The following is a 26153-nucleotide window of genomic DNA, read 5'->3' on the forward strand; positions in this document are numbered from 1 at the left end:
GGTTTGAGGATGACTAGAAGTAGAGAATAATAGTCCTAGTTCCTAGTTTTCCCCAAATTGTCTTTCAAAAGTAGCTAATGAATTTCACATCCATATCACTTACAATAGATTTGGGAATGCCATGTAAATGAACTATTTCCCGAAAGAATAATTCAGCTACATTAAAAGCATCATTGATCTTATGGTAAGTGATAAAATGTGCTATGTTAGAAAATCGGTCCACAACTACAAAGATTGAATCTCTTCCCCTCTTAGTCTTAGATAAGCCAACTATGAAATCCATGCTAATGTATTCCCAAGGGGCACTTGGAATAGTCAATGGCGTGTAAAGTCCATGTGGCTTTAACCTAGACTTAGCTTTAAGACACTATAAGCATCTCTTCAACATATGCTCAACATCTTGCATCATATGTGACCAGCAGAAGTGTGTACTAAGCATATGATAGTCTTATCTCAAGCATATTGTCCCATGAGGCCTCCCTTGTATGATTTCTCAACAAGAAAGAGCCTTAAAGAACACTTAGGGATACACACTTTACCATACCTATGCAAGAATCCATCATGCACATAAAAGTTATCTAATGTTCCCTTAAGCATGCATTGATCATAGATAGTACCAAAATAGGAATCCTCATGATATAACTCCCTAATATAGGAAAAACCTAGTATCTTAGAGTCCAATTGAGTCAATAATACATGCTTCCTAGAAAGTGCATCTGCTACTACATTATCGTTACCCTTCTTGTACATAATCATATAAGGAAAAGTTTCTATAAATTCCATCCACCTACCATGCCTTCTATCCATTTTGTCTTGATTTTTAAGATGTTTAAATGATTCATGATGAGTTTTCAAGATGAAGTCCTTAGGCCATAAGTAGTGTTGCCAAGTTTTAAGAACTCTAAACAAAGCATACATTCCTTCTCATATGTAGAGTAATTTAAGCAATCTCCTTCAACTTTTTAGAAAAAAGGTCTAGAGGTTTACCTTCTTGCATCAACACACTGATAGCATATATTTTAGTCTAGTTTAAGTCATGTTTATTTTGTCTTAGTAGAGTCATTTTGCGTCTTTCTAGTCTTGTTTTATCTTATTTTCATAGTTTTTTTGTAGAGTTGGTGTCTAGTCTTGTGTTTGATGATTACAAGTGATTTGGAGATCATGAGCGTCCATGAATGGTGTTTGAGTCAAAAGATTAGCAAGGCGTGAACATAACAAAGAAGGGCTCAAGGAAGGACGGGAACGAGCCATGACGGAGTTGTGTTTGATGAGCCACAACAGTGGGATACTCGGCTTTATACTCGGCCGAGTATCCATGATCACCACCACTACAGAGAGTTACTCGGCCGAGTATCGGCACCCCTCCTCCGAGTTTTGGTGTTTTTCCTTGTATCTCTTGGGCTTCTTGGGGGTTACTTTTGTATGACCTTTGGAGAGTTATAAATAGGGGGTTTTAGAACATGTTTTATACCTCTCTATCCACCTCTCTCTCTACCTCTCTTTAGCCACTTTCAAACCCTAGCTTTCATTTTGGAGATTGTTGAAGAATTCTCAAGAATTGGAGTTTTATATTCTAGATTGAATCAAGTATTTCTCTTATTCCCATCTAGATCTATGAATTTCTCTATTCTTATGATGTTTTTCATTGTTTCTTCCATTATGAATAGCTAGATCCATATTTCTAGGATTGGGATGATCCCAACAATGAATTGGTAGATTTTGTTCTTGTGTTGTCTTGATAGCATGGTTTCTTGTTTGATTTGATTCTAGGGATCTTATTTGAGATTGAGATAATCAATTATAATTCTATTAGGTTGAGTATGAAAGGAGATACCTATAGATTTCAATTAGACATGGCATGAGTCTGAAATGAGATTGTTTATGTTGGAACTACCTAGAATTGAACCCGAATAGACTTGTCTTGTTCTTGTGGAGATCTAAGTAATCATAGAAACCTAGGTTAGGTTGGACTTAGCTGAGCATGAAAGTGGATGTTAACCCGGTCTAGTTCTAGTTTCTAAGTGCATATTAGTCTAAGATTGATTAACTTTGCGCGACAGTGATTGTTAGTTGGAGTTTAGATACGTCTACTATTGTCTGAAAGGAATTAGTAGATATATTTGATTGCTTGCCGTCAAACAAGTCCTTGCTATTCTTTGATAAACGCATATTGTAATATACCAAGGAGTTGTTATGGTGATCCTTAATCCTAGATACTTCTCATTCACATATCTTTTCAAAGTTGTGTTTTCTCATTTCCGTAGCATAATCATCATATTATCTTATTAAGACTTAGCTTGATAGTTTAGTTATAACAGATAGTACTTTGTCCTCGTGCAAACGACACTTGAAAAGCTACAATTGATCCCATACGCTTGTGGGTAGGTTTAGCCCTATCAAGTTTTTGGCGCTGTTGCCGGTGACATTAGCTAGTATCAGTTGTATCCTACAATTGGTTCGACTAAGTCTCTTGTGTTATTTGATCCTTTTCCTCTTGTCCTTGATCTTAGGTTTGTGACCTTCTCATGAGAAGAGTTCTGAGCACTAATAATCTCAACAACTTTGATCCCGAACCTGAGCGTGCCTTTCACTTGAGAAGAAGACAACAACATGATCTAATTGAACAAGAGATGGCTCAGGATCACAATGGTGATCTGCCGAATAACGCCCTAGATCAACCACGTATGACCTTAGGTGACTATGTGACATCTAATAACCAAGGGCAAGTTTCAGGTGTGGTTCGTCCTCCCGTGCATGCTCGTAACTTTGAGCTCAAGCCTTCTTGATCAACATGGTTCAACAAAATCAGTTTGGGGTTTGCCTTCTGAGAATCCACACCTACATTTGGCCACTTTTGCTGAGCTTATGGATAGGATGAAGATCCATGAAGTGAGTCAAGATGCACTCTTCTTGCGCACAATTCTCGTTCTCTTTACGAGATAGAGCAAAAGCCTGGTATAAGGCCATACCTCTTGGCTCTGTTACCACTTGGGATGAGTAGCCAATGCATTTCTCACCAAATATTTTCCTCCTAAGAAGACAACCGAGATGAGAAATCATATTCTAGCCTTCCAGATGAAAGACGTTGAGTCTCTTTATGAAGGTTGGGAGAGGTTCAAGAAGCTGTTGATGTTGTGCCCTCATCACGGGCAAGAGAAGTGGACTTTGCTACATGTCTTCTATAAACGCAAGCTGACAGTTCTACCAGACTTATTACTGATGCTTCAGCTGGAGGAAGAATCATGTCAATGGATGTCGAGGAAGCATTGGATTTGATCGAGGAAACTGCTCCACACTATCATCATTATAGTGATGCTCGGTCACTTCCTAAGAAGGCGGCTAGGATGTATGAGGTGAATGCTGAGACGCACCAACAAGCTCAGATTGATGCTATGCAACAAGAGATCAAGAGGCTGAATTTGGCGGTTCAAAAATCCAAAGAGTATGGGGCCGTTCATCCTCTCGAGATACGTCTAATGTGGTTTGTCAGTTTTGTGGAGAGAGTGACCATACCATTTCATCATGCCAACAGTTCAGTGCTCAAGGTGAAACACAAGTGGTGGCCAACTACATGAACAACTTTAATCGGGGTCCTAGGAATGACCAATGTTCCAACACCTCTAACCCCGATTGGATGAATCACCCTAACTTCCCTTGGGGAGGAAATCTAGCTGCTCAAAGACACCCCCTAGTTTTTAACCAAGACCCCCTCCACAAAAACATCAGAACGTTCTCAACCATCTGATGAGTCTACGCTTCAACTGATTATGAAGGAGCTACATAATATAAACAAGAAACTGGATAGTCATGATAGCTTGCATGATCAATATGCCAAGAATGCTCCTACACCCCATGATCATCTTCCAGGCCAAACTAAGGCCAATCCAAAAGGGCAAATCAATGTTGTGTCCTTGAGTAGTGGAAGGCCACTTGAAGATCCTAAAGTGGTAGATCTTAAGAAGAAAGGTGTTGCTATTGATGATCCCAAGGAAGCTAAGGTTCAAGAGACAGAGGAGAAGGACGAGCCTAAGTATGTGCCACCACCACCTTACTAGCCTCTTCTTCCTTTCCTAAAAAGGAGAGCCAAAGCTCAGCTAGATCACCAATTTGGCAAATTTGTGGAGGTGTTGAAGAAACTTTGCATCAACATTCCCTTCACCGAAGCTTCAAGCAAATGCCAACCTATGTGAAGTTCTTGAAGGAGATCCTATCCAGCAAGAGGAACTTTGATGATTACCACACCATTGCTTTGAACCAAGAGTGTAGCGCTCTCATCCAAAACAAGTTACCCCCTAAGCTTGAAGATCCGGGCAGCCTAATTGTTCCTATGGTGATAGGGAGGAGTACCTACCATGCCTTATGTGATTTGGGTGCTAGTGTGAGCATCATTCCTCTATCCATATGCAAGAATCTTGATTTAGGAGATCCTACACCGGTGACGATGACCTTACTTATGGCTGATAGATCTATGACACGCCTAGTTGGTATTTTGGAGGACATTCCAATCCAGATCGGCAAGTTCTACATCCTGATCGATTTCATTGTACTAGATATTCCCGCTAATTCTCCTATTCCAATAATAGTGGGATGACCCTTCCTAGCTACCGCGGGTGCTCTAATTGATGTGAAACAGGGTGTTCTCTCCTTCAATATTGGGGAAGAGAAAATGGAATTCAACCTCCCTAAGGTTGTGAACAAACCTGCTTTTGAGGATGATGTTTTCTAGCTTGGATATGGTTGAAAAAGCACCCAAGAAACCTGGATGGCCATTTTGATTAACGATCCGTTGGAGTATTACTTGACTGAGAGTGTGACCGAAGCTGATAATCTAGAGCTACTTGCTGATGTGCTCTTAGAATTGGAATTTGGTAATGAGGTGCCTGAGACCGTTATTGAGACCCTATCTAGTGAAGACATCTCCCCCATGGAGGAAACTCAAGAGGCACAAAAAGTGGAGTTGAAGACTCTTCCATCCAATTTGAGGTTGAAGGAGGCCTTGATTTCTACTTCTATAATGCAACCTTCTGATTGGGATTTTGATCTGGGGGATTATGGCCATCTTCTCCGTCTACCTAATGAGGGGAGAGTTTCTCTCAAAGGCCGACCTCCTCCTCGACCGCCTTCTCAAGAGTAGTTCATTGTAAGTATTTCTCTTCCTTTAGCTCTTTAATTATACATTGGGGACAATGTTAGTTTAAAGCTTGGGGGAGGGGAGTATTTTCTGTTTTGCAATGCATGTAGGTTGTTTAGTGTTGCATTTTTGTTTGTTTGTTTTGATTTGTTTGATTCTTTTTTTCTTTTTTCGTGTGTGTCGGTTATCATTTCCCCCTGCATGTTGCTTTGTGAGTTCTTATAATGGTGCATTGACTTTGAATCTTCTTAATATGTTTTAGTTGTTAATATTACAATTGCGTTATGAGGATGATATGATTGATCACACTCTTGACATTGACCTGAGCTGTGGACTTTGATTAAGATGCATAAGAACCGAAACTCTAGATAATTGTCCCAGCGAGCTTGTTTGCCTTTCTTGGACTACATTTGCAAATTCCTCTTATTTCTCATGAGTGAACTCTCTTTGTTTGTTATCTCTAGAACTTGCTTCTAACTCTCTTTGAGACTGCATATAGGACTAAAAATGCATCACATTTAATTGAGACATTATTTTTTATGAGACCATATTATCCTTGACTACCCTTGAACTGATATCCTTCTCTTGTAGCCCTTTGAGCCTTATATCCTTTCTTTGGTAGCTCCAAAAAATTAATCCAAGCTTATATTTATATCCTACTATCTAGGGGATTGAACTTCTATTTACTTTGTGTGGATGCGAGACAAGCTTGGGGGAACGGTAGATGATGGGGTGGATAACGATATCTGATTCTTGTTGTTATATATCCAATTTTCTCCCTTCTTTTTCATTAAACAAAAAAAGGAAAAAAAGGGGGAAAAAAGCAAAAAAACAAAGAAGGGTAAGGAGTGAAAGAGAAGAAAAGGAGCAACAAATAAACAATTTGACAGATCTTGGGTTGGGTTGTGTATTTGTGCTTATTGTATTATCAATTGAGTTGGTGTTGTTTTATATGAAGTTCATATCTCCTGGATTTAGCACCACATGGCCAAAATTTCATCCATGCCTTATCAAGTACCTTGGCCCATTACAACCCTATTGTATGTCTCATGATTGTATTTTGCATTGTACCTAGCAGTGGAGATGTAGATTTGGTCGCAAGCTTATGGAAGTTAACATTCAAAGATGAGATATGATATTGAGTGAAACACATACCTAAATACATGAGTGTGAGTGACATGTCTATTATTCTGATGAGGTCTAGAGTTGAGGAACTAATATACTCTTGTCATTGATTGAGAAGCATGCTAGGAAGGAATTTGTTTTTTGTTTGATCTTTCGTTATTATCGATCATATGTCACTTGGATGGATACCTCTTTTGTATATTACTTGGATTCATTGACGTGTGCTTGCTTGGGACAAGCAAGGTTCAAGCTTGGGGGAATTTGATAGCATGCATTTTAATCTAGTTTAGGTCATGTTTTATTTCATCTTAGTAGAGTCGTTTTGCGTCTTTCTAGTCTTGTTTTATCTTATCTTCATAGTTTTTTGTAGAGTCGGTGTCTACTCTTGTGTTTGATGATTACAGGTGATTTGGAGATCATGAGCGTCCATGGAATGGTGTTCGAGTCAAAAGATTAGCAAGGCAGGAACCTAACAAAGAAGGGCTCAAGGAAGGAGGGGAATGAGCCATGACGGAGCTACGTTTGATGAGCCACGATAGTGGGATACTCGGCCTTATAATCGGCCGAGTATCTGCCCGAGTATCCATGGATCACCACCACTGCAGAGAGATACTCGACCCGTTACTCGTCCGAGTTCGGCACCCCACCTCCGAGTTTTGGTGTTTTTCCTTGTATATCTTGGGCTTCTTGGGGGTTAATTTTGTATGACCTTTGGAGAGTTAAATAGGGGGTTTTAGAACATGTTTTAGACCTCTTTATCCACCGCTCTCTACCTCTCTTTAGTCACTTTCAAAACCCTATCTTGCATTTTGGAGATTTTTAAAGAATTCTCTAGAATTGGAGTTTTGTATTCTAGATTGACTCAAGTATTTCTCTTATTTCCATATAGATCTATGAATTTATCTATTCTTATGATGTTTTTGATTGTTTCTTCCATTATGCATAGCTAAATCCATATTTCTAGGATTGGGTGATCCCAACAATGAATTGGTAGATTTTGTTCTTGTGTTTGTCTTTGATAGCATGGTTTCTTGTTTGATTTGATTCTAGGGCTCTTATTGAGATTGAGATAATCAATTAGAATTCTATTAGGTTGAGTCTGAAAGGAGATACCTATAGATTTCAATTAGACAAGGCATGAGTCTGAAAGGAGATTGTTTATGTTAGAACTACCTAGAATTGAACCCGAATAGATTTATTTGTTCTTGTGGAGATCTAAGTAATCATAGAAAACTAGGTTAGGTTGAACTTAGCTGAGCACGAAAGTGGATGTTAACCCGGTCTAGTTCTAGTTTCTAAGTGCATATTAGTCTAAGCTTGATTAACTTTGCGCGACGGTGATTGTTAGTTGGAGTTTAGATACGTCTACTATTGTCTGAAAGGAATTAGTAGATATATTTGATTGCTTACCGTCAAACAAGTCCATGCTATTATTTTATAAACGCATCTTGTAATCTACCAAGGAGTTGTTATGGTGATCCTTAATCCTAGATATTTCTCATTTACATATCTTTTGAAAGTTGTGTTTTCTCATTTCCATAGCATAATCATCATATTATCTTATTAAGACTTAGCTTGCCAGTTTAGTTACAAAAGATACTACTTTGTCCTCGTGGGAACGACACTTGAAAAGCTACAATTGATCCCATATGCTTGTGGGTAGGTTTAGCCCTATCACACACCTCCTATCCTTATGCCCGAGGCATCACACTCCACCACAAAAGGATTGTTGAAGTAGGGTAGGACCAACAAGGGGGCATGTGTGAGACATCTCTTCAATTTAGCAAAGGCACGTTCTTGGGCTTCTCCCCACGTGAATGGACTACTCTTCTTGGTGATGGCGGTGAGAGGCGCTGTAATGGAGCTAAAATCCTTGACAAAGAATCTATAGAAGCTAGCTAGGCCATGGAAGCTTCTCACTTGCCCAATGGTTGTAGGAGTAGGCCAATATTGTATGGCTTGGATCTTCTTCTCATCTACTTGCAAACCTTGTGAGCTAACTACAAAACCAAGAAAGTTCACACTAGAAGAGCAAAGCTCATACTTGTTAAGGTTAGCAAATAGGTGAGTTTATCTAAGGGTAAGAAGTACTACCCTAAGGTGTTGCCCATGCTCCTCCAAGGAGTTGCTATACACCAAGGTGTCATCGAAGTATACGGTGACAAACTTACCTATATAATACCGTAAGACATGGTTCATGAGGCGCATGAAAGTGCTAGGGGTGTTGATCAAACCGAAGGGCATGACTAGCCACTCATAGAGGCCGAACTTAGTCTTGAAGGCTGTTTTCCATTCATCTCCCTCCTTCATCCTAATCTGATGATATCCACTCTTCAAATCAACTTGTAGAAGATGGTGGCACCATGAAGCTCGTCAAGCATGTCATCTAGGCACGGTATGGGGTGGCAGTATTTTATGGTGATGTTGTTCACCACCCTAAAATCCACGAACATGCACCATGTCCCATATTTATTGGGCACTAAGAGTACTGGCACGATGCAAGGAGATAGTCTCTCACGTACATATCCCTTGTCAAGTAAGGCTCGTTCTTGATCTTCAATCTCCTTAGCCTCGGTAGGGTTTACTCAATATGCTATACAGTTAGGTAGCTTGCAATGTTAAAACAACTTCCACCATCAATGATCACATCACACACCTCGTTCTTAACCAAACATCTAGTATGAAATAAGCTCTCTCTTTGGTTATCATCACATAAAACAGATTGAGCATGCAAGGCGCGTTGCAAATTAAAGAGTCTCCATCCATGTAAACTACCTCATTTTCATCTCCTAATTCATCATCATGCTCCCTAATTTCAGATTCTAAGGGTTGTTCATCATCATGATCAAATTCCGAGTCATATTGCTCTAGTTGATTAGCTATCATTACTCTCTTGTTAGGACAGCCTTTCATGTAGTGAACCTTACCATTACATTTAAAACATTCAATAGAGCTAGATTTGGGATTAGAAGAAGAAGGATTAGAGAAATTCCCTTTTGAGACTTGATATGGTGCGTAGGCTGCCCTAGGAGGATAGGGCGAGCTATCTAGCTCCTTCCTTGATCCTCCTTGCTCTTGTGAAGGGTTCCTCGTCAATTCACGGTTGTAGGAGTGTGCCGGACTTGCATTGTTACACCAAGCATTGGAAGATGTGCTCGGTTTCCTCCTTGCTCTTTTAGGTTAAGCCTTTAAAAAGGCAAAACTCTTAGTAGGATCGATGTTATTAATCTCTTTAAGTAGCTCTATACCTATTATGAATCTATAGACATGCGAAATTAGAGATTATCTATAATAAAACACAAGTAATATGGATTAAATATGCTTAGCTCTTGCAAGGATTTTTTCAAGGTGAGAACCCTAGACTTCTGACAAGTCCAGGATAAAACTCACCACTAGCTTGTATTAGAAAAATATCAATTACACACTTAAGCTTGAGACAAACACTCTTAAGCTACACCTAGTTTCTCTCTAGTGTTTTCTCCAAGCTTCTCTCTAGTGTAACACTCTCTCTCAATACAAGTTTATGTTTAACTCATACAAGTAATTCACTCTCTCAATCTTTCTTAGTGTTTTAGGCTATATATCTATGCACAATGACTTAAGCTCTATGCAGCTCTCTCTTAGCTTAATTGCTCTTTTGCTCAGCTTGTGCCTAACAACACCTATTGCACGCCTTATATAGAAATCTAACTAACTCACCTAAAGCTAGACTTTTTGCACTTGCACTGCAAGGAAGAACGTGACCTCATCAATCCGCGTGATCAAATTCATTCCAGAATTGCATCTACGCTCGGCATCACTTTGTGCTTCTTTAGCTTGACGATCTGCTTCCATGTTGGCAATCCATAACTACGCGCTTCTCTTGATTTGTCCAGCTCAGCGATCCCCGTACATCCACTATTCAAAAGTAGAAATCTATAACAATATCCAGTTGTTCTCATTTACCTTAAGTTGTAGCTTCAAATGCCTTCATTCCTTGGACCAAATCTCCTAAGTGCTTCTTCAGGATTCCACCCGTATAGGCACTTGAACTGATTACTTGTATTTCTTCACTTCTCTACTTGAAGCTTGATCCTCTAGCTTGAAGCGCGACCCGCTGCCATAAATCTAGACCTTCGATCTTCTTATTTCTTTTCCATGAACTTATTTTGTCTTGGCGAGATTTAGCTTGCCCCGCTAGACTCAAAGCTAGACCCTAAGTGTTCAAAGCTAGTCCGCTTGTGTTAAAGATAAACCATAAGCTCCTCGAGCTTGACCTGGTTAGCTTAAAGCACACAAAGGACATCAAATACTTGAGTATGTTATCATCTAAACAAGTGGAAAGGTTTAGCTAGCTCATTCCAGCTATAGCTCAAACCAACACTCTTTCATTTTAGAGAGGATTCTTAGTACGTTGTTTATGGTTTATCTCTTTTTATTGTTCCGTATTATTTCTCTTGGATGTTTTGGAGCTCTTCTTCAAAAGTTGGTATGGTTCTTCATTGTTTTATCTTTTTAAACCTTTGCATGGAGGGATAAAGCCTCAATTTCTTAGTAAAGCATTGAATTGTTGTTTGGTTTGATGTAATCGAGTAATTTCGGTTTGTAGCATGATTTGATTGTTTTTCTCTGAGATTATTGTCTATTGAATTCTGTATTTAAGTGCTAGATTGATCACCTAGGATTAAAATCAGTATTCATAATTTTTAGGATAGATTAATGGTGTTCGTCTTGATATATTCCTTCGAAACAAGCATGAACACTTAGATTTGATTTGAACTAAGTCTTAGTGTAGAGAATTGCATTGTAGGATAATTGAGGAATGCCTATTCCTTGGTGCTCTTAGCTTTATTGATTCCATTTATTTGAACTACATGCATTCTTTGTAGTTAATCAATTAGGTTAGGTTTAGTATGCTCGGTTTGAGGTGCTAGATACTTGTCGTATAGGAGTAGGGTCAAATATTCTAGGTTATGTGTTCTTATAAAATTACAATGATATTCATCAACCAAATAACATGAATTCTCTTTGCTAAGAATTATTTTAATTAGTTTTCATATCATTCTGTTCACTATTTTTATTAGTTAGTTTTGATTAATGAAAAAAATCCTTTGCTTTGTAAAATAGATTTCCTGTAGAAAAACTTTGAATAACAAGTTTTTTATACCTAGAAAACGACCCGACACATGTCTAGGACGTGTCTATAATGGATTTAGCACCATTTCACTACATTTATGGGCGTTCTTACAACGTATTTAGTCTGAACCTTTATCCAACGTTATATATCTTATTTGAGTTACTTTGGAGCTTATTAGAGTCAACAAGGAGCTTAGAAAGAGTGAAGATTAAGGCATACACATCAGAGGTGCAAAACGAGCTTAAGGAGGCAATATTTGGCAGAGGACCCATCATCGGCCGCGACACATCCATTGGCGCATGCCGATGTGGAGTTTGCACAAGACTACAGAGAAGTCATTGACGACCGCCGATGACCATCGGCGCCTTCATATCTCCGGACTTAAAGACTTAGTCTTTCTTCCTATCTTTTCTATTGAGATTTGGGATGAAATGATTTGTTATTTTCCTAAATGATTTCATTTTATTATTTATGTTAGGTTAAGCCTTTAGAAAGGTAAAGCTCTATCATTTTAGAGATCGTTCTTAGTACGTTGTTTAGGGTTTTCCTCTTATTGTTCTGCAGTACTGTTCTTAGGTGTTTTAGAGTTCTTCTTCAAAGGTTAGTAATGCTTCTTCATTGTTCTATCTTTGTAAATATTTGTATGGAGGGATAAATCCCCAATTTCTTAGTTAAAGCATTGAATTGTTGTTTGGTTTGATGTAATTGAGTAATTTCAGTTTGTTAGCATGATTTGATTGGTTTTCTCTGACATTATTGAGTATTGAATTCTGTATTTTAGTGCTAGATTTATCACCTAGGATTAAAATCTTTATTCATAATTGTTAGGATAGATTAATGGCGCTTATCTTGTTATATTCCTTCGAAACAAGCATGAACACTTAGATTCGGCTTGAACTAAGTCTTAGTGTAGAGAACTGCATTGTAGGCTAGTCGTGAAATACCTATTCCCTGATACTCTTATCTTTATTGCTTCCATTGATTTTAAATATAGGGTTCGTCGTAGTTAATCAATTTGGTTAGGTTTAGGATACTCGGTTTGAGGTGCTAGATACTTGTTGTATATGAGTAGGGTCAAATATTCTAGGTTATGTGTTCTTATGGAATTACAGTGATGTTCACCAACCAAATAACATGAATTTGATTTGCTAAGAATCATTTTAGTTAGTTTTATAAATCAAATTTTTATCGTTTTTAATAGTTAGTTTTAATCAATCAAAACCCCTTTTGCTTTCTAAAACATATATTTCTCTAGAAAAGTTTAAATAAGTTGACGCCTCCTGCAGGTTCGACCCTTACTTCCGCTATATTATAATTAATAGGATTTATTAAAATGTAGGAATTAAAGAGGTCAAGACCTTTAGTCTTTCCTTGTTTGCATAACGAGTGTTTGTCTACGTAGAAAACGACCCGACAAATATTGCTCGAAGAGTAGGAGTACAGAAGAGCCCCAAGCCAAACCCTGTTGCTTAGAAGACGCTTATCAAATATACTATAAGATGGAAACAAATGAAATAGACAAGGGGATGCTAGAAAAGATGTAAAGAGATCCCAAGAAGGCCCCATTTTTCGAGAGAATGGAGAAACGGACGGAAAAACCTGAAGGAAGGACTTCCAATAAAGTGTGACGATCCATGCACTTACTTTATCCTATGCAAACTTGGAGTGAAGCTCATTAAAAAAATCCATTCTCAATCTAGGAGCATCAATCAATGTCATACTCTCCAATATATATGACTCCCTATGTCTTCCAACGCTGCAAATCACCGATTTGCATGTACATTTGGAGGATGGAACATGCATCCACCCGAACGGTGTAGTCCAGGATGTTTTAGTAGGAGTGGAGGGATTCAAGTTTCCAGTAGACTTATATGTTTTAGAGGTTTCCAGGGACATCAATTCATTTATTATGTTGGGTAGGTCATTCATGAAAAGCACTGGCATGAACACCAACATAAAACTTGGGAACTTCACGGTAGAAACTAACAAAGAACAAGTTGAGATAACTTGTCACAACTTGAACTATGTCAGTCGAAATTCATTATACGCAATCACTACATCTTTCCAAATTCTTTGGGACAGATGCATACAGATATGGTGAATTCCTCTACGGCCAACCCTAAAAGAGATAATCACCTAGAGGAGGATGAATTTGAGCATGTGGGACTATTCATTGATAGTGATAGTAGGCATTTAGATATGGGTGATCCAGGAGATGCATACGATTATTCATCATTGCATGAAAAAGACGTTGTAAAAAGATGAATACATTAAGAGTCTTGAAATTTATAAACGTTCTAAAAAGAAGAAATAACATAAAATAAAAAAAGGAGAGCGATAAGGTTTATAAGATGTTAAGAGAAAGATCAATATGTGATGATATTGAGGATTGTTATTTAGACAGTGGACCACCATTCTATTTACCGGAGATGACATTCGCTACGTTGTAGTGATGTGCATTACGTCCGTAGCAAGAGAGGAAACCCCCGGTTACACCAAGTACGCGGGAGAGGATGAGAGTTATTTTGAGCGACCGATAGTTATGGTCCAGGAGTGTATAAGGTTCAAACTTTTCTATTCCTGGTTCATCCAAGAGCTGTATGAATGCCTGGGCCCATGGAATGTATGGGCCCAACTAGAGGAATAAGAAGGAAATACATTGATCCACAACGTAAACCAAGTCGGTGATCGGGAGGCAACTCGATATAGTTAGATTAGGAGTAGTTTAAGAATTTTCTAACTTAACCTCATTTATTTGTTTTTATATGCTAACTTGTAAGTACGAATAAGGCGTTCAAGTTCCTATAATGCAAACCCTTGGCCACCAATGAGAGGTGCATTATTTAACAAATGAGCAAGGGGAGCAAAATTGGATTTAAATCTCAGAAAACTTACCACACTATCCCTAGCCCAATATGAAATCCCATCTCCTCAATTTCGGCCACCCCAGATATACAAATCCTAATCTCCAAAATCACCCAACTCAGAATCCTAGTTTTCCACTACATACCGCCGCCGCGCCCCACATAATTAATTTCGTGCCCACGTTCGACAATCTGACCACCTTCCTTTATCAAACCCACAACCCTCCACCACTAACCTTATATCAAACCTTCCACCTTCCCAAACTGGTGACTCAATTGAGTTTACAAGCGATTGGACTGATGTTTACATCACTACAACTTCCCTATGTTTGAAATACTAGACTTGGAGTATTTTTCTGGGAGGAAGAGACGAGAACATCGTCAACGCGCCTCACGTTTAATCCACCATGCCCCATGGAATTTTGACCATGCCCCACATCCAATTATCGGAGTCCTTTTTTCTCTTTAACAGAAGCCGAGACGCGACCCACGTTCCCTGTAGCCGTGGTTCGCGTCACTGTCCATGAAGTTTTCTGAACCTAACTTGGTTTGAAGCAAGTACTAGTCTTTATTCCTTCCACCACGATATGGTGAGCACCACGATTATCAAGAGAGAGAAGAAGTTTCTCTTTTAAAGAGAGAGTCTTGATCAAGAAGTTAAAAGCCATGATGAAGCTTGTGGTACGAAGCAACATTCCAAGCTGGCTAGCTTTGACACAAATTGGCTTCAACAAGTCAATTCACGAGCTATTTGACCATGGAGGCTTAGGAGGATTCATGGTTATTGAGGATTCCTGTCTCATGCCTTTTCCCATCCAATTCATCACCTCCGTTGTCCTAGTACTTCAAGTCAATGATTAAGGGGACAAGGAAGTGACTTCTTGTACATTTGGATACACCAAATCCGAATACAAGATGCCGATAGCTGTGCTAAGAGATAGTCTAGGGGTTACGAAGGATCCCACACCAGGATGGTCTTTAATGCAAGCTTATGAACCACTTGATCTTTGGAAATTGGCACGAGCTCTGAGTTCTGACGGACAATGAGAACAACAACCGGATTACACATCCACCACTTAGGTTGGTGTGCAAGTTGCTCACCACTACCATTTTTTCCACTCCAATGTCAACCGGCTATGACAGAATAAATGGTGTTACACCTGGTGCCTGACGCCGCAGTCTAGTATTACTCCCTTTCGGGTGTCTTTGTTTTTTCAGAGCTGAAAATGAGTGCATGACCTAGCAAAAGGTCGAGTGCTTCATCAAGGCACAATTTCGGGTTCCATTACCGCACTATGCGAGATTTCCTTGCAGACAGAGGAGACGAAAATCGAACTAGCCCCATATAATTTACATGGGCTGAAGAGAGATGTCTGCCTCACCATGGTGAATGACAAAGACATGTATTAGCTCTCTTATACTTCTAAGTGCCACCTTGTCCGGTTTCCAAGAGAATTTTTATTAGGACCGTTTGCCAGCGACTACTATATCCCATATATCACGCATACTTAGGAGGCACACGTGTTAGACAATGCAGAAAGTACGTAGGAAGAAGGTACAACTCGAGATCAACCACGTCCACGTATTTAAGAAGTGCTGCAAATCAGCCATTGATTGATGACCGGTCATACATTGGGACATAACGTGTAAGACATTAATGACACACCATGACAGACTTGAGATGACCACGATAAAGGTACACCAAGAGACGTACAAGCATATGGATGAGCTTCAAAGACAGTAGTTGGCGCTATGGTTCACCCATTTCCCAACACAGTGAAGTATTTTTAAGTGTTTTATTGTGTGCTAGAGCATATCCCTTTCATTAGTCGTAGTTAATTTTGAGAATTTTGTTGTTAGTTTTAAAAAATTGAAAAATGTAAAGGAAATAAGAAAAGCCATAAAAAGATGCGTAGGGGCACAAAAAAGTAATTTTCATCATTTTTCCTCTTCACCATCACTTTCATAGTTTGATTTCCATACTTTCTATTTCCGTATCTAACATCGTCACCTCCCTTGCGTAACGCCAATTCTAGCGCTGATGACGTTACACCCACTTTCTTATCCATCTGGAAGAGCTTGAACCCTTTGTAAGAGGCAAATGCAATGATAAGACATATCTCTTCGAGTCTAACTACCGGTGCATACTTCTCATTATAGTCAATTCCTTCATGCTAGTTATAGCCTTGAGATACTAGCCTTTCCTTATTGCGTAAAACAACACCTTGATTATCAAGCTTGTTTCTGAAGACCCACCTTGTGCCAATGAAAATTCTGCTAGATGACCTTGAAACCAAACACCGTACTTTTTTGCGCTCGAACTCCTAGAGTTCCTCTTACAAAGCTATTATCCAGTCAGAGTTATGAAGAGAGAAGCGCGTCTGAATTCCCTTATGATACGGAGTGAGAATTTGGTCCACATGATGAGCCTTCTTTTGCTGGTAGTTTCTAGTCTCAACTACTGTGGCATCGGGGAATTTAGTAAGAAATATGCTTCCTTCAGCAGGAGTAGTATGGATACTCTCTTAAGAAGTAGACCCAATTGCTTCATCTAGAGTGGGTCTCGCTTCAAACAAAAGGGTGACTCACTGCATCTGAAGGAGGACTCGTATCATTTGAAGGATAACTCAGTTCATTTGAAAGAGGACTCACTTCAAAAAATCTTGAGTAGAGTCTTCAAGATCAGGTATATGATATTCACTTGCTTCATTGGAGGGTGAGGCAATCGAGTCTCTAACAGTGGAAGGGAGAGTATGAGGGGCTTTCTCATCATCGTCACTCTCATCCACTAAGGTCGATGAGGTGTGAGAGTGACATAGAGAACTGAGAGAAGGTGAAGAAGAGTTGCCTTGAGTTGAGAAAGGATCTTGGTCTGATCAAGCTTGATGTACCCAAGGACGCTCATCAAATCTGACATGGATACTCTCTTCTATTCTCTCAGTTCACTTGTTTTGAACCCTGTAGGCTTTGCTTGAAGGTGCATATCCAAGAAAGACAACTTCATCATTCTAAGGATCGAACTTCCTATATTTTCTTTCCCATGGCTGTGAACATAGCACTTACAGCCAAAAACTCTGAGATGAGATATGTTTGTTGTACAATCTTTGAGGAGTTCATATGGCGTCTTCTATATCAAGGGCCTTAACATCGCCTTGTTGATTAGATAACATGTTGTGCTTACTGCTTGCGCTCAATAGTGTTGAGGGAGACCACTGGATAATAGCGTTGTCCTTGCCATGTCTTCTGAAGTTATGTTCTTCCATGGTCTGAGCAAATAGATCGGAGAGGGAGACCAAGACTCTTTTCTAAAAGAAGAAATAAGGAAGAAAATTTGGAGAATGCTTCATCCTTACTCCTTAGGAAGAGAGTCCATGTAAAGCAAGAGAAATCATCTACTAAGACGTATATATACATGTTAGCACCTGTTCTTTGAACATGTAGTGGTCCAAAAAGGTCCATATGAAGGATCTCTAGAGCCTTCGTAGAGACCACCTTCTTTTGTCGAAAGGATTATGAGACTTAGCTTGGACACAGTCAACACTCTAACGAGATCCTTCTTCTTGATCTTGTGTAGAAGGTGGAGACTAGCGTGACCTAGTCGTCGGTGACATAGATTAGACATGTTAGCCATAGAAGTTAGACAATAGTGAGTTTCTGGATTGAAGTCGAATAAGTAGGTGTTTTCGACTCACTTGCACATCATTATCACCTCTCTGTTTGGAGCTTGAACTAGATATCTTGTAGTGGTAAATGTGACTTCATTTTCACTTTGGTCATACATTTGAGTCACATTGAGAAGATTAATACGAAGATTTTCTACAAGGTTGACATCTCTAATCTGGATCTTGTTTGTTAGTTGAACATTCCCAGTTCCCTTGATTCTTCCTTTCTTCTTCTCCTTGAATGAGATGTTACCTCCTTCTGTAGCTTCAAATGAGAGCATACAATTGTGGTTTCTAGTAATATGACAAGAACAAACACTATCCCACTTTTCACATCATCTCATCTCATCTCAGCGTGCAAATAAGAGAATGAAGATTTTGGAACCCACCAAAGCTTAGTTTTGGGAATCGTTTGAAAACTAGGAGCAATTATAACTTTCTTAGCAAGAGCTATAAGATGTAAGAAGGATCATCCAACTCATTCACCTAATGAGGCTTAGACTTGATCGACTTATATGAATTATTTCTAAGCTCTTCCTTCGTCTTACACTCATAATGAGTGTGCCCATTATTGTCACATAATGTGTAGCAATGGTAATACGTCACATACTCATATTTGCCTTTACAGGGGGTTATAGAGTCTTTCAAATTTAACATGCTTAAAATTTTTATATATCAGAGCTTTGGAAGGTTGATCAAATCTCAGTACTCTTGATAGGAATTGAGATTTCAAGACTTCAGGGTATCCAATGAAATTGAGATTCAGCAAGCTTGATAGGAACTAAGATTCAACAAATATCGATGTAAAACTATCAGTATAATTATCGTTCGTCATTTTTTTCAAGCCAAAGGGCCATTAGTGAAGATACCGGATGAAACAAACCAAAACTTGAGGGTACCCAACGAAATTTCCTAAAATCTGATACACCTTACGAATTTTATCTTTGGTGAGGGGCACCACAAGGCTAGTAGGTCTACACAAATTGAAAAGTAGATGGTAAACTGATATATAAGGTAGGGCTCGGAGAAAGAATAGAAAGCTACGAAAATACTCTTGTTATTTTGTAGTCACATATTAACTAGTTTCTTTTTAAAGTCTAATTTTTTAATTAAGAACCTTACTATATGTCCTCAAAACACACAATAAAAAAAAGGTTATATTTATAAAAAGATATCAAAGATCTCAACTTATATCTATATATACTAATTGAATATCCAATTCCGTCGGAAAGGTCTTAAAATGAAGATCGATTTATCATAAATGTGTGATCCAAACTTAACATATTTAAAGATACGCAGCAAATAATAAATAATATCCATAATTCATCAACTCTATCACAATCTTTAATTTCTATACATAGCTCCATGAAGAACATTACGTCCTCTTCACCCCAGGTTTTGCTCTTTCATGGAATCTCGTCAGTTGCCTTTTCTCTCTGACAATAAATTTTGGATAAAACCCCATTTCTTGCCATTATATTAAATTATTATAAACTTGTATACAAGGTAAACAAAGATTTATCCTTTGACAAGCAGGCCACATTTTTTGTATGACTGAAGAAATGAAGAGATTTTCCTTCCTCAACTCTTTGTTGTATGCTTGTTTTCTGCTTTTCTCAGGTTCATACAAAAGAACAATACATTGCTTATTTTCAAATTACTATTACTTTATTAATCTAAAATCGAATTACTAACAATCTTTTTGTACTTGATGCAGGTGGTTTTCTCCATGGATTAGAGTATGACTATTCTGCAACTACAGAGGTACAGACACAAAAATGTTACAAGGATTATTAAGTAAGCATTAATCTTGGCTAATTAATGTTGCGCTTATTCAGTGCTTGGAAGAGCCATGGGGTGTGCAATATACTGGAGGAATATTAGAAAATCCAGGCTTTGACAACGGAGCTCAAGGATGGAGGAATTTTGGGGATGGAGATATAAAGATTAATAAAACGAAAGGAGGAAACAAGTTTATTGGTTCATTCAGAGGAGATAGTTTGTCACAAAGAGTTTTGCTTGAGCAAGGAATTATTTATGCTTTCTCTGGTTAGTTTTTCTTTTTATACCGATTTCCCTAAGGTTTTAGGTTAAAATCCTAAATTAAGATGGTTGTAATTATTGTGGTGGATTTAGAGATTACGTACAGGTTTTGCAAAGGGTTAGTTCTTTCACTTCTATGGGTTCAAGTTGCTAGGTTGAAAAGCTTAAGACTCGTTTCATATATAAATCTGAATACTAGGTACAGGTATGTGTACGAGACTCATATCCTTCTTTAGTATATTTAGATAATGGTAACAGATATATATAGTGATATCAAAATGATATATTTTAGGTTCCCTAAAAAATGATATGTTTTAGGATTTTGGAATGTTAGGTATTAGTCATATTCATATTTGAATTAGATATTTTGATAGTATTTGTACCCATATCATAATATTCAATATATTTTATATTTGATATCTTTAACATCAATGCCAAACATGTCCCTTAACCTATAACTTTAGGAATACTTGCAAGACGATAAAAATTGAATGATTTCATTTTTGATGGTGATTTGTTTGTTTTTGTACTTGTATGTTATATTTGTTTGTTTTCGGACTTATATATGTTATAATTAGGTTGGATGCAAGTGAGCGAAGGAAATGCAACAATTAGTTTGATGTTTAAGACTCCTAATGGAGTTCAGATTTATGGTGGTGGAGTCATGGCTCAACAAGGATGTTGGAGAATGCTTAAAGGTGGAATTGTTTCTAATTTCTCTGGCCCTGCCCATATGATTCTTAAGGTATTATTCAATCCAACACCCTTATTTTATTATTATTATTTGTTGTTGTAATGAAGGGAAAAACTGGGATTTCTTTTTTATCTAAATGTGTTGATGTTTCGGTGTTTTTTAGGAAAATTGGTTGATTCGAAAACCCTACAGATAAGGAATTTAAAAATTATGAATCAATATTGTGAAAGAAAACCATCTTATATTTCTTATAACACTCTTTATAAAATTATTATAATCCTTTCTGAATTAAAATTAAAGAATAAAAATATAATATAAAATACCAAAAGCTTAGGTATCCTGAAATTGGTCTACAAGAATTCACTCCTAAATTTGAGGAATTTTAATCTGATGACTGTTAACCGTCAGTTCTAAAATTGGACAGACACAATCCTAAAACTCCATATAACAAATTCGAGTGATTTTTATGATTAAATTATCTATTTTTTCTATAAAACAAACACTCCTCAAATTTTTACCTCCATATCTCACCCTTAAATAATTTGGATCACAATCATTCAACTTTGTACTTTCATTTTTTTCATCAATCTCATATTTAATATATTTATATATTTTTTATTATAAAATGTGGAGGTTTTAGGAATACTGATTTTCTCATATAACATATAAAAAGTTTAATATTAAGGAATTGAAGTTAGGAGAGCCGTAAAAAGTGTTAACTTTATCAAAGGAAGTTAATTAGTGTCAATCTTGAGACATACCTCCTCTGGATACAAATATATGTCATTCTAGATTAGCTTTGTTGGATACAAATATATGTTATTTTACTATTTTTTTCCATTATTTTACTACATTTACCCCTATTCAATTATTACATAAAGCTATTTTATTTCTCTACACATTACTTTTTACATTTCTAATGCCACTATAATAGGTATATTTAGGTAAAGAAAATTTTACCTTAATTTATATGAAATTTTGTCTAGTGACAAGTATTTGTATACCGAGGTAGTATTAAATAAACAAATTTTGGTTTTTTTTTTTGTATAATAAATATAGATGAAGTGATAGTGTCGTAATTTAAAGTGAGGACGCTCAAGGAAAGAGACTACTAGCAGGGCCCTCTAGTTGTTTTCAGAGACTATTTGTTAATTTATAAAATTAATTTTTGTATAAATAGATAAATTATCATAAATTTTTTTTTTATTTCTATCACTAAAATTTTATATATATGACAAATTTATGATTTGTGTTCTAAATATTTTGATGAGGAATTTCTCATCAAATTGCATTTCTGTGATATAAAAATATTGTAGTCTTAATAAATTACGGTATATCAAAAATAGCAGAAAAATTAATGGTAAATAAAAAATATTTAATAATACAAATTAATATCAAATATTATTTTCTAAAGATGCTAATAACTAATTTAATTAAATACATATTAGAAAAATGATAGAAATGAGATTTGAATATTGATTGTTTTCTTGAAAAACTATTCTTAGAACTAATATACATTTTTAATAAATATGTCGTTAAAAATTTATATCGAGTCAATTTTTTTGAAAACCTATTACAGTGCTATTGGACGGGCCTGATTAGCCCATATTGAATATGCAGTATGTCAAATCATTTATTGTTAGCAATTCCTTAGAAATTTACAGCCATTAATCCCATATATATCATCATGAAGATGCAAAATTGTGGTTTGGGTTTTGCTTCTTGTTTAAGTTGACTAGAGAAATGAGACAGAATTTACCTCTTCGTCTGATTTCACGTGTATTGTGTGCTTTCCAACATTATAAACTTTCGTGTTTCTACAAACTGAAGAAGGTGTTTGTATGTTTTATAAAACCAATTTTTATGCACTAACTACAAAAGTACAATTCTCTTTCCGTGATTGCATTAATGTCTAGAGCTCCAACACAGCAGCGGTGGAGATTTGGGCAGATAACGTTGCCTTGCAGCCATTTACACATACCCAATGGAGATCTCATCAAGACCGAACAATTCAAAAGGTTGGTGAAGGAAACTTGGAAAATTTTAGAGACTGAACTTATATTTTATTGAAATTAGATTTTTAAAAATATAATTGAATTTCATTATCCGACCAATGAATACGAAATACTTCATCCGTTCATTATTAATTGTTATTTTTAATAAATAATTTCTTTTAGAAAAGACAATAAATAGTGAATGGATGGACTATTAAATTATGAACGATAAATTTTAATTTGTGAACCTATTAATTTTTTCCAGTTATTTTTAAAATTATCATCCTGTCATTTTTTATCGCTCTTTGCTTTTCAGTAGGTTCACAAATTTATATTTTATGTCACAATATAATATTCATGCTCATGATTTAATTGAATTGCGAGATTAGGCTATAGAAAAACTTTCATTTTAAAGTCTAATAATGAATATGAAGTACTTCCTCCATTTACTATTAGTTGTTTTAATAAGTAATTCTTTGTTAGAAGTAACCATTTTTTTCTTTGAAAGAAGTAACAAATAAAGAAGGGAAAAAGAACTTTTGAGTTATTTATAACATTGTCACCGTCTTATTTTTTATCACTTTTTATTTTTTTTAGTAGATTCACAATTTATACTTTATGTTACAATATAAGGTTCAGGATCATATGAGTACAAGTCATTTCATGCTGAACTTTTTTGTGTAAATTAATGAACCTCCTTGTCTTATTTTTTGAATCACATATCTATTATGAACCTGGAATTTAATGAACTTCCATGTCTTATTTTTTGAACGACATAAAATTACAGAAATGGAGGTTCATAACTGATATGTGGTTCAAAAAATAAGATATGAATGTTCATTAAATTACACAAAAAAGGTTCATGTACACACGTACGCATGAAATGGCTTGTGCACACCAGAACATCCCTCTATAATATAATACTCATGCTCATGATTTGATTGAATAGCAAGATTTGGTTTTAAAAAAAAAGTTCATTTTAAAGTCTAACTTCCACCACAGAATTTATCTCAATTTGTGAATATACACCCTATTTTTTCATGTTATTTATTTCCTCAAATAAATATTCATTCAAAACATTCTCTTGATTTGTTCAATAAATAATTTTGTATATTACAAATCTTTTAATTAACCTCATGTGTGCAGGTGCGCAAAAGTATAGTGAACTTCCACACAACTTTTAGTAATAGAAGTCGAGTCACGGGCACCAAGATCATCACTCTACGAAATATCAAGCCACATTTTCCTATTGGGAGTGTGATCAATGACAAGATCCTAACCAGCCCCGCCTACCAAAACTGGCTCTCATCCAGATTCACTGTAACAACATTTGAGAACGAGATGAAATGGTACGCCACTGAGAATGTGCAAGGGAAAGAGGACTACAGAGTCGCGGATGCAATGTTAGAGTTCGCAGAAAAACATAGAATCGCGGTTCGAGGACACAATATTTTATGGGATGATCCAAAATACCAACCTTACTGGGTCTACAACCTCTCACCCGCACAGTTCCAAGTTGCCGTACAAAAGAGGATCAACTCGGTTGTGTCAAGGTATAGAGGACGGGTAATCCATTGGGATGTTATAAACGAGAACGTACATTTCAACTTCTTTGAGAACAAGCTTGGAAGAGATATCTCTGCCGTCACGTATGAAAGAGTGCACCAACTTGATAGTAGCCCGTTTTTGTTCATGAATGAGTACAACACGATTGAGGAGGTTGGTGACATGGTTGTTGCTCCAGATATGTACTTAAGAAAGCTTCACAACATCATGGCTCACTCGGGGAATGCTCGATTGCCACTTGGGATTGGATTGGAGTCGAGATTCGCGATTGGGAAACCTAATTTGGCTTATATGAGAGCCGGGATGGACACCTTGGGCGCAACAAGGCTTCCTCTCTGGCTTACCGAGGTGTTTGTTGACCAACAACAAGACCAGGTAAAACACGCATTAGCTTAATCTTTGGTGTTAGATGATGTATCCTGAAGATACAATAACTTGGTATGTATAATACTAGGCACAAATCTTGGAGCAAGTACTAAGGGAGGGTTACTCACATCCCGCGGTGAAAGGTATAGTTATATGGCCAAGTTCGCCGTTGAAAGACCAATGCAAGATGTGTTTTACAGACACAAACTTCCGGAACACACCAAATGGAGATGTTGTGGATAAGTTGATCCATGAATGGGGATCAAAGAACGAAGAGATTACAGTTGAGTGTGATGGATCTTGTAGCATCTCATTGGCTCATGGTTATTACGAGGGTTTCGTTCGGCATCCAGATACAAATGTCACAATGCCCTTAAACGTGGAGGTGACAGGAGGTGTTGAGAAGAGCTTTGTTCATGTTGAATTGGATCCCTCAGTTATAGCATAATTAATTTTTTATAGTATACATATACGTTAACACTCTTAGAGATAATAAGAAAGTAGCATTATATTGAATTTAATATTTCAAGTGTATTGAACCAAAGAAACTAGCGCCCATTTTAGCTCTTTTTTCCTCTTTACTTAAATTTAATTTACATTTTGGTTGGAATATAAGGGTGGTTACATTTACTTAATGTCTTCCCTTCGAGAGGGAAAGGTTTATGACGTTCTTGGAATGAAGCGCAGAGTCCCTAGAACTTTCTGTAGGCCCTTTCCTCGGGGAGGATACTCTCCTGTCTCCCTCGTGTTTGTTAATTACACCTCCACACCTTAATCAAAGCGCAGAGGAAGGTTAGTAGGGTACGAAGTTATTCATGGATGACCGTTTCATCCATTATCTGATTCGACTTTAACGGAAGATAATTTAAAATAATGGGTAATGGATGAAACGGATAACGGATAAACAAATAATGGATCAGATATGGACAATGAAAGATCAACCGTCACTCGCCCATCACCGCCACTTGTCACTTTATTTTACACATATGTATTGTTATATATATTATATTTATGGTAATGTTTCCGGTGTGGACTATTTTTTTATGCGGAATTTGCGGACTCATACAACTGGTGCACTATTCAGTACATTACTGGTGCACTCTCCGAGACACTACCAAGTGCACTCTCCAGCACACTACCAAGTTCACTCCTCAATTCACTACTGATGCACATGCGAGTGTACTACTAGTGCACTCTTTAGTTGTGAGTGCACTACCAATTGTACTACTGGTATACTCGTACTCGCGAGTGCACTATCAAGTTCAATTCCTAGTAGTGCACTGGTGCACTTCCTAGTAATAGATTGGTGCACTACCATAATCAGCACAGTCCACACAGAGTATGTAGTCCGCACCTCATTAACCCTCTTATACTTATAACTTCTACCCCGTATTAAACTCTATATTTATTTGTAGTACTTTTAATTCTTGCTTTATTTTATTGTATACTTTAAATAATAATTTATATATGAATCTAGATCTGACTTTGTTTAATCTTCTAGACGATGAAGATGGTGAAGATAAAGAACAAGCTTCTAATGGAATGAAGTACGTGTGTTGAAGCCCAAGTTCCTCGTCGAGTCAACATGTCTC

General features: G+C 37.1%; 1 protein-coding gene across 1 annotated transcript; it reads left to right on the forward strand.

The window, feature by feature from the left end:
* Positions 1 to 19306: 19306 nt before the first annotated feature.
* Positions 19307 to 25336, forward strand: LOC141249499 (uncharacterized). Its single transcript, XM_073669643.1, has 8 exons — positions 19307 to 19316; positions 19616 to 19662; positions 19737 to 19947; positions 20520 to 20686; positions 22552 to 22653; positions 23776 to 24570; positions 24650 to 24901; positions 25178 to 25336. Exons 1-8 carry the CDS (start codon positions 19307 to 19309, stop codon positions 25334 to 25336), a joined length of 1743 nt encoding a protein of 580 aa, XP_073525744.1.
* The last annotated feature ends 817 nt before the right edge of the window (positions 25337 to 26153 follow it).

This window comes from Phyllobates terribilis, unplaced genomic scaffold (genome assembly GCF_046119375.1).
Source record: "Phyllobates terribilis strain yellow unplaced genomic scaffold, ASM4611937v1 Scaffold_4657__1_contigs__length_58489, whole genome shotgun sequence".
NCBI lineage: Eukaryota > Metazoa > Chordata > Amphibia > Anura > Dendrobatidae > Phyllobates > Phyllobates terribilis.